Source organism: Lactuca virosa, chromosome 1, assembly GCF_052849685.1.
Source record: "Lactuca virosa cultivar CGN04683 chromosome 1, Lactuca_virosa_CGN04683_v6, whole genome shotgun sequence".
NCBI lineage: Eukaryota > Viridiplantae > Streptophyta > Magnoliopsida > Asterales > Asteraceae > Lactuca > Lactuca virosa.
The window spans coordinates 196,900,538-196,910,596 of record NC_136426.1 but is presented as its reverse complement, the minus strand read 5'-3'; the positions used below and the strand labels follow the sequence as shown (position 1 = coordinate 196,910,596).

The 10,059-nt window shown below is 33.0% G+C and overlaps 1 protein-coding gene across 1 annotated transcript; it reads right to left on the bottom strand.

Moving 5' to 3' along the window:
* Positions 1–430: 430 nt before the first annotated feature.
* Positions 431–3,040, bottom strand: LOC145108104 (3-oxoacyl-[acyl-carrier-protein] synthase I, chloroplastic-like). Its single transcript, XM_079045105.1, has 7 exons — positions 2,541–3,040; positions 2,038–2,469; positions 1,787–1,960; positions 1,572–1,685; positions 976–1,077; positions 819–885; positions 431–737 (listed from the first exon to the last, which is right to left on the bottom strand). Exons 1-7 carry the CDS (start codon positions 3,000–3,002, stop codon positions 670–672), a joined length of 1,419 nt encoding a protein of 472 aa, XP_078901231.1. The 5' UTR covers positions 3,003–3,040; the 3' UTR covers positions 431–669.
* Between the last annotated feature and the right edge of the window lie 7,019 nt (positions 3,041–10,059).

Genomic DNA, 10,059 nt, shown 5'->3' with positions numbered 1-10,059 from the left:
TTTAATAGATAATTTGTGTAAGTCTAGATTTACCGTTACAAGATTGGAATAATAGAAGGCAATTTGCATACAATTAAATGTACTTCGGTACTGTTTTTAGAATTTAGATATCATCAATTTTTATCGGAATTAATAAAATTAATAATAGATTTATAAATGAATTATGTTTTATTTTTCATTTATTATAATTTAATATTTTTTAATATTTTTTATAATCAACCTGTGCGGTACACAGGTTATAACCTAGTCACATAATATTTCTCATAAATCTGTTGCTGAATCAATGAAAATCAATAGGCTATATGTGGAAATCCAGGTCCCTCGGTGATCCATCGCTAATTATCAAAGAAATAAATCCGTCTCTGTCTATGATATACCTATGATTCTAGTAGTTTTTGGAATAAATTAAAATATGTTTTAAAAGATAAAGTGGAAAATGGATTAGAATTGTATTTTATTCTTATTTCTTATGAAAAGAAAATACAATGAATAAGTATGTATACTCGTTATGCACCGTCTCACCACACATCCATCCACGTTACAACATATTGACTTTTGACTTTTGAATTATTCGATACATGCTATTCCAATATTTGACACATATTGATCAAATGCCTGGAATGACATGAACCTTCTTCTTGGATTGAGGACATATTCTCCGTAATCAAATCAAGGCTTGAATGCAGAGAATGCTACAACCGAATTATGTCCACCAATACCAAATGAATTTGAAATGGCTGCATATATACCAGAAGTTAAATATTGAAAAGTGAACTTAATATATAATTGCAACTAAAACATAGAGGAAGCAAACTCACCAACGTTGATTTCATGCTGTTGTTTTTTATTTGCAACGGTGTCAAATTCGACTGCAGGTTCTAGGTTCTACAAGAGGAATGAGAAGGCAAAAAATTAAAGAAAAATTGATGAAAGGGAATATAATAGCCAATAGGAATGTAGGGTAATTAATTATACAAATTGATTAACGGTAGGGTGTAACCACCCGGTTTGAATCGCTTTAATAGTAGCTATCGCTTCAACACCTCCCGACGCTGCCATGCAGTGCCCAATAATTGACTGATATTAAACAAAACGAAATTAGTAGTTCAGTCTAAATCTTTAAATTGACCCAACTTGACTCCAAAATACATCTTCTATTATTATTATTATTATTATTATCATTATTATTATCATTATTATTATTATTATTATTATTACTTTTTCTTTTTGGCAACTTTGCAATCTTTGTCCAAATCACGGAATTGTTGTAACTAAGAACATATATAATAGAAGTACTGTTTGTTGTAGTTTTTTCATAAAAGTTCAAAATGAAAGAAACTTAATTTGTCTACATGTACAATATAAGAGCTTTTTCAAGTTACTTATTATGGGCTCTAAAGTCCAATAGGTTTTCACTTTTGCAGTCTTTGTTCAAATTAGTAATGGCTAATGTTGTTTAAACCAACCATCTGAGATGTTCACTTTTGTCCATGAACCAACTCGCCGTTAAGCAAAAAGATAATGTCATTATTAAGTTGATGTTGTAACAACATCAGGCATAAGGAGTTCACCTTAGTAGCATTCACTTTGATCCCTGTAGTGTTGTTGAATACCTTCTTCAGAGCATTTGCCTCAGCTAGATCGCCAAGTATTGTTGAAGTTGCATGTGCATTGATATAATTTACCTACAATCAAGAATATGTTTCAGAAGCGAATCCAATGAGTTTCTTTATTATTTAAACAGGTTTAAAGGAAATTAATCTTGAAAAAAATAAAAGCGAAGTACCTCCTCTACCGAAACACGAGCATCCACAAGGCATCTTTGAATACAAGATGAAACACCAAATCCATCGGATCGTGGACTAGTTATATGATGTGCATCAAAACTTACTGCACCTCCCAAGTATTCAGCAAGTATTGGTGCATCCCTTTTCATTGCATGTTCTAAACTCTCCATCACCTGCAAAAAACACGTAAATATGAACTACAAAAAGATATGTATATCAGATCCAGAGATGAAAAGCGTTAGAAAGTTACCAAAACACCAGCACCTTCACCCATCACGAAGCCATCTCTATCTTTGTCCCATGGTCTTGAAGCAGTCTGAGGATCATTGTTTCTTTTAGACAATGCTCCCCACGAAGCATAACCAGAAATTCCAATAGGAACAACCGCAGCTTCAACGCCACCAGCAATCATCAAATCTGCCTTCCCTTCACGGATATGATTTGCAGCGGCATACAAACAATAATTGGATGTTGCACAAGCAGCTGAAATGGAGTACGTTGGTCCCATAAAGCCAAGATCAATAGCAAGTAAAGCAGAAGCCATGTTTGATATCTCATAAGGTACTAGAAAAGGTGTGATTTTCCTGAAACCCCTCTGTATGAGAGACTTCACACCATCGTAAAACACGGTTGCCCCTCCAAGTCCACATCCAACAAGCACACCTGCACGCTCCTTATTAATCTGCATGTCATCGGATATCACTGTCAAGTGTCATATAGCTAGCGAACATATCAATGAAATGGTTTACGAACCTTAGAGAGTTCATCACCGCTAATAGCAGCATCTTCAAGAGCTTTCTTCCCAGCAACAATGCAATAACGTTGACAATCATCAAGTCTCTGGTCCGTTTTCCGATCAATATATCCATTTGACTTGAACCCACGAATCTGACCACCGAATCGTGTAGTGAGTTCTGAAGCATCAAATCGATCTATTAAAGTGATTCCGCTTTCCCCGGTTAGGAGTCTTTCGTAAAACTTATCGACGTCGCTTCCAAAGACAGAGACTATACCCATACCCGTTATAACGACACGTTTTTTTGCGTCTTTCTCTCGTGTTGGGGTGATGGAAGGATGGTGGGATAATAAGACGGTGCGTCGTGTGGAGGTGGTGGATAATGGGGCCTTAACAGTTGTGAGTAAAGTGTTTTTGCGGAGTGGGTTGAATGGGAACGCCGGGAGATGTGGTGACTGGAGAAACTTTTGGGTTTCCATGATTCTTTAATTAGAGTGTGATCTTGAAGATAGTGATGCTAGGGGGTAATATATACACACGCATTTATGTTTAACTCTTAACAAAATCAGGGGTTATATTGATTGATTGTGCTTAAAAGAATAATTTTAGGTTAGAGAATTATCATTCTCTTAAAATATGTTAATAACAACAAAAGCCAACCAATAAGGCTAAACGGTATCATAAAAAATTCACTGGAGCATAGCTATGCTGATGTGGATGGTTTACGGCCGGTAAATATCGGGCTGCAGCATCTCTTTTACCGCTAGGCCTGACAATCGTATCGTGTTCGGGTTGGCGTGTCGCGGGTTGGCGGTTGGCGGGTCAAAATATGTCAACCCAAACACGACCCATTTAAATATACAGGTCACGGGTTGGCGGGTTTGGAACATAAACCCATAAATGACCCACCAACCCATTTATTTATACGGGTTCACAGGTTGGCGGGTTCGTGGGTCAGATTTGGGTTCGTGGGTCCGAATTTTAGACATTTAAGTCTTAAACATCCAAATGAAAATTAAAAACATTCATAGAAACATGTTACAGACTTAGTCTTATAGGTTACGACTTATGACCTTAAATCATCCACCACGAGTCAAAATGTCAAAACAATCAAATGGTCTATGAATCAATGGTATATATTATATAATACTTATTAAATATTAATACTTGATATATAAATACATTTAAAAATAAAGTAATTTTTTTTTATTAAGAATATAAACGGGTTGGCCGGTCAACCCGTTTATTTTTTGAGAAACCCATATATGACCCGTTTAATAAACAGGTTGGCGGGTTGGCGGGTTGAAAAACTCAACCCAAACCCATTTATTTCGTGTCGTGTCGCGGGTCGTGTCGCGTGTCGTGTCGAGAATTGACAGCCCTATTTACCGCCGGTATAATACCTGCGGTGGGTTTGTACTGGGGTGAAATGTTTGAAAATGTGGCTGTTAGAAGGAAATGAACGTTGTCTACAGTTGGCAAGAGATAGTTTTGTATCTTCTTTTCTTTTTCTTTTTTAAAGAAATTTACTATTATATATATACATACCATTCTTCCAAAATTACCGATTTACACAATCTTTACACACTTTTTAATCAATGTCGTCCAACAATCCAAACTCTTCCAATTAAAATGCTCCAAACCAAAATGTTTCCTATCCGTTCGTACTTTTCGGTTACGATCCGACATCACCACCACCTTAATGGGCACAAGTGGATGGTGTTCCTACCTATTATTCATAATTCCAATTGCCACAACAATTTCAATTCCAGTCCCAACCGCAAACGTAACCATCCAAAACCCAATTTCATTTTCAATCTCAATCGCCTTTCACGCCTTCAATTGAAATTCTTTCCGATTCGGAACACGAAGAAGAACAACCTCAACAAAGAAAAGGGAAGGTCGATCTAAGAAGACGGACACAAAAAGAAGAAACCGAGTTAGCAAAGGCAAGGGTCGATATATGCGAAGATGGCGACACAGGTAAGGGTCAATGGTGTGATCAATTTTTGTTACATATTACATAGCGGTTTTGTCAGGGAATGGGTCGAGATCCAGATTAGCAGACGTGCGACCAATGTAACTTGAAATAGAATTTTGTTAAAAAACTAGTGACACATTGGAACGAAATTTACACAAACTTTGAAAAGCAATGTGCTAGCGGAGAAAATTAGGCGAGTTTGTTGAAAAAAAAATGCACGCTATATTCCAAGATAACATGCTAAATCCTTTTAAGTTTATTCATGTGTGGGAAGTTGTCAAAAAAATAGTTAGATGGAGGGAACTTGCAACACATGAAGAAATTGTTAATCCGTCAAAAAGAAGCCGAACATCTTCATATTCGAGCTCACAACAAGTTTCATCGGATGGTCACGTAGGCATTAATCTTAATGATGATAATGACGACATCAAAAAAATACGCCCGCCTCCTCGTCCCATGGGAATGGACAAAACAAAAACTCGGGAATTAGGAAAAGGTAAAGCGACATCTTCAAATTCGTCGGTCGGAACCGAACGGCCAGCTAGACCGGAGGAAATGATGGAACAAATGACACAATTGAATACAACTTTAGAAAAACATATGGTTGAAACAGTCCAACTCACATAATATTCGTTGTTGATGCAAGATGTGAGACACCTCGACCCGAAGATCAGGAGGCGGCTAAAATGGTGAAGGCTTTGATTCATGAAAAGTATAAACTCAAACGCGATTGAAATTTGAATGTTATGTTTTTTTTCTAGGTTTTTTAATTTTTCACTTTAAGTTTTTTTTAATGTAATTTTTAATTGTTATTTTTTTTTAGGATTTCTAAAATATAATTTTTTATTTTATGTTATTTTAAATTTTAATATGGATTTTATTAAATAATTAAAGTTAAAAAAAATCATAGGTAAAACCACATACCACCCTGGTTCATAGGTAAAATTTGTAAAAAAAATGTAAAAACTGATTTGGCCCAAGAGTAGACCTTTTTACCATTGGCAAAATATGCACCATACCTTTTAACCTAATATATTTTATATGGGAATTTCATATATAAAAAACAATAAGTTTTAATTTATCCAATTTTGTTAAAGTTTAATGGACCACACCTCAATTAAAGTTTAATGGATTTCCATATCAATATTCTATTAAATCTTTTTTTTAATAATACTAATACATAAAACTAGAATATTACATTAACTAAATAATATCTAGAAACCATTAGACCGAAGGAATTAAGGGGTGTTATCTTTAGGGACCACAACCATAACAAAACATACTTTTAGAACCAAAATTACAAGTTGAAAAGTTGTTTAACCCAATCCAAAGAGAATCCAAATTCGTTAAAAAAAATCCATATATTTTGGCTTTATTGACAAAAAGTCACCCTTAATTTTTTATTTGTTTTTCATTTTTTGCAATTTAACCACTGGAATCGGCTATTACGGGCAATTTGACCCAGTTATTAGGTTACCGCAAACAATAACATATTTCGATGGTTAAATTGTAAACAAAGTATCAATGGTGACTTTTTTATCAATATGTTAAAATATATGTACGCATAATAAGTTTTAACCCCAAGTCTTATATATTTTAAGATTAAAAGGGTGGTTGGGATTTCATTTTGAACCTCAAAAGAATTTTTAGGCAAAATAACTTATTTACTTATGGTGGTGAGAAAATAAGTTTTTTTAAAAAAGATTTTGTATTAGCTTTTCTGGTGGAAAAGTCAATAAGTCAATGAAGTGTTTTTTAAAAAGTGTTTGTCTTAAACTAATACACGTTTTAAGGGTATTTGACTTTTACAAACCAAAAGTTATAAGGAGTTTTGAAAAGGGTGCTGATTTTGCCACTGAATATTTTTATATAACCACAGAAAAAAAAAGAATAAATTGACTACTATACCCCAATTTAATTTCTAGATACTGGTGAGAGAAAGATCCCGGTTTTTCAGGAAACTCTAAACAACTCCTCCTTCAGCGGTTATTTCTTCAGTCGACACTGAATCTTCAGTCGGAAGTAATGCACCAAAAATACTACTAAAAGAAAGTTTTCACGACCTCCAATTGAAATATATTGATTCACATCCAGTTTTTCCCCTCTGCGATGTTATAAACGATTTCCTCCTTGTGCGCTTTGTGTTGATGTGATTTTTCATTCTCCCTTCTAATTAACCGTAGTAGTTTTTGCAGGTACCCCCATTCACTACACTACTACAAAAAGCGTCATAAGACCTGACAATTAGGACCCGGTTTTGGGGAAAACCGGGATATATTATGAAAAAAACGGGTTCTATAAGAGAGATTGTAATATGACCCGGTTTAAATTAAGAATCGGGACATATACTAAAATTAAATAAGCCAGTTTTGATTCATTGAACCGTGGCTTATAACCTTCCAATTATATGACCCGTTTTTAAACATAGAACCGGGCCTTATTCTCTTGCCCTAGAGAACAACTATACATCCAAATTCTTTTTCATCAAGTTTTTGCACATTTATGAAAAACATTTATTACTCCTTTTTCATATTTATTAGACTTGTACACACCATGTGTCTTATACAAACTTTCAAACACGTCATACTAGGAAGCCATATGACCCGTTTCCAACAACCAAGTGTTTTTACTTCATTTAGAAAATGCAAATGTGGCTTAATGACTTGTTTTTTGTTTTGAACAACTATGACTTTATTAAGCCACACACAAGAAGGAAGTTAGAACAAAGTACAATATTAAGCAACAAGAAGAGCCAAAGAAACAAAGCTAAGCTAAACAAACAGAGAACTAAAAGCAATAAGAAAACACCCCACAAGGGTAAAAAGGTCCAAATAGCAAAGATGTATCCCACCAGCAACCTAGAGAGCATAGCAGACCAGAACATTAGCAAATGGATGAATAGAGGCAGAAAACTTCAGTCAACAAGCACCACACTGAAAAACGCCAAGCAGGGGCAAAATGGTCAGTAAATCAAAAAAACCCCACCAACATCTAGAAAGAAATTAACAAGGAGCACAAATAGATACATAGAAGATCAAGAAAGTATGCCAGTAGCTCCAAAGAACACCAGATAGATGATGCCTGCGCATTTGAGTAAATAAATAAATAAATACAACTATATTTTCTTCCTTATCACGTTGAAAATCATGCAGTGTGAAATAAATAGGTAAAAAGATAAGATATACATTACTCAAATATTTAATTGATTATGAATAAAACTTTAAATTTAAAAGCTAAAGAGATATTGATAAAAACATGGATTGAAAGATAATTACCACTGATTCCAATGATTATCTATTTAATTGGTGTTTTTTCTTCCGGTCATGCACAAAAAAAAAACAGAGACCATATGAAAAAAGTTGTATTTATTCATCAATTAGCATACACATAAAATCAAGTGAAATTATGTGCAGAGAATCAATAAATCTTGAATGAAGAGATGAAAATCGGTATTCTTGTTCACTAAATTTGAGTATGTATCTCTACTCTTATTGTAGACTTGTAGTGTATGTTATTAATTTAATCATATGTTTAATTCAAAATTTTCGTTTTTTAACCGTTGAGGTCTGTGCTCAGCCTCAGAATTTCACATTGAAGTTGGTTAATATTTAATTTTTGAAAACTAACATAAAAGTTGAACAGAGTGAGAAGTTGTGAACGACATAGACCATTGCAAATAACAAGCAAAGCCATCTCTAGTCTCGCTGTAGCCTTCCAAATATCCCCTGAAATTATATATCATTAATTCTTTCCGATCTTTGGCAGTCACATTCAAAGGTAACTTCCAGATGAGAACATAAAATTTCTTTTTATTTAAGTAGAATTGAGACAATGGATATCACAGGAATATTTGAAACTTATTGAATACGAAATCAATATAAGATTCAAGATCCTTCTGCATTCCTTGTATTCACGCTTAGGACACAGTTTATAACACAAGACGAGTACTAGGAGAGTAGATGAACAGAGACGATGAATCTGTCTTCCGTTATCAGTCTTTCGTCTCGGTCTCTCCCTATTTTTTCATTATCATGTATAATATGGGTAGGATTAAAGATAGATGAAATATTTGGCGGAAAAAGTCCTGCCTTCCGGTAAAAGTCCCGCCACGGGTTTTTATGAGATTTGCGTAAAAGTCTGTGAGTTAGTCAACCCCTAAAATATTGACATATTAAGTATAACTCATTTGTAAATTTTCATAGTTTTTCTTATTTTATTTTATTTTATTAAATATTAATTAATTGTTTATAATTTCATAATAGGTATTAGGCTTAGATTATCCCATATATCCCTTAATATATATAATAAACAACGCTAAAGTTAATATTTATATTGACTTATATGTTTTACGACTTCTTTCTTAATTAACGTCTTAATTTAATTGTTATTTAATATATCACAATTACAATGATAATAAGAATTATGTTAAAATATTATATTATTTTATCAAGTTGTTTTAAAATATTTAAATTTTTTTATTTGTTTGAAATTAAAAAAAATAATAATAACAAAACATCAAACGTTAAGCAAGTTTATAAACATATAAAAACAATTATATTACAAAATATCATCAATAATGATTAATAGTTTATTTGTTTAATTCTAGAAAACTATTTACATTCTTATGCATGGAAAATGGTATATTTTTATATGTAGAATGTGGTATATTTTTAACTGATGCAAACGTTAAAAATTTATGACAAAATATTTTAAAATTTTATAAAGGGATAGAAAAATATATTGGTTTACATAATAACTCCTTGTATTTTATAATTAAGTATGTTGTTTTTTTAAATCTACGCCATTATATTTGAATTATAGGAATACTTATTGAAACTTATTGAATCGTAATAAATATATTCTTTCATCTTATCTAACGAATAAATACAAGGTATTTTTATTACTTTCAAGCACTCGATTATATTTTTGTATGATTAACTTCGTCTTATGTACACTACATATGCCTTTAAATGCATATGTTATCCTACATGCATGTTATTCATATATCTTTTATGTAATAACAGATGGATCGTAGTTACTGGATGTATAGAATTAAACGTTCATGCAATAAATATTTGGCATGTTTGGATGGGTTTCTTAAAACCGCAGAGGAAAATCGGGTGAATAAATGAGTAAGCTACATATGGTGTCCTGGTGTAGATTGTCAAAATTTTCGTATGTATACTGATTCTGCCAAAGTACAAGAACATTTAATAATTCATGGGTTTATGAGAGATTATATATGTTGGTCACGACATGGGGAGACATTGGTTGATTGTAATAGGTTGTTTCAGAGTTTAATGACGATAACAATGATTCAAACAATGACAAGTACGATGACTTATCTGGAATGTTACATGATTAGGAGGACAATGTTGCTGAAAAGGATTATGAAAAATTTCAACAATTATTTGACGACTCGGAAAAACCATTGTATATTGGGTGTATAAAGTATACCAAACTATCTGCTGTTTTGAAACTATTTAACCTAAAAGCAAACAATGGTTGGAGTGATACAAGCTTCACAAATCTTCTAAAGCTTTTGAATGATATGC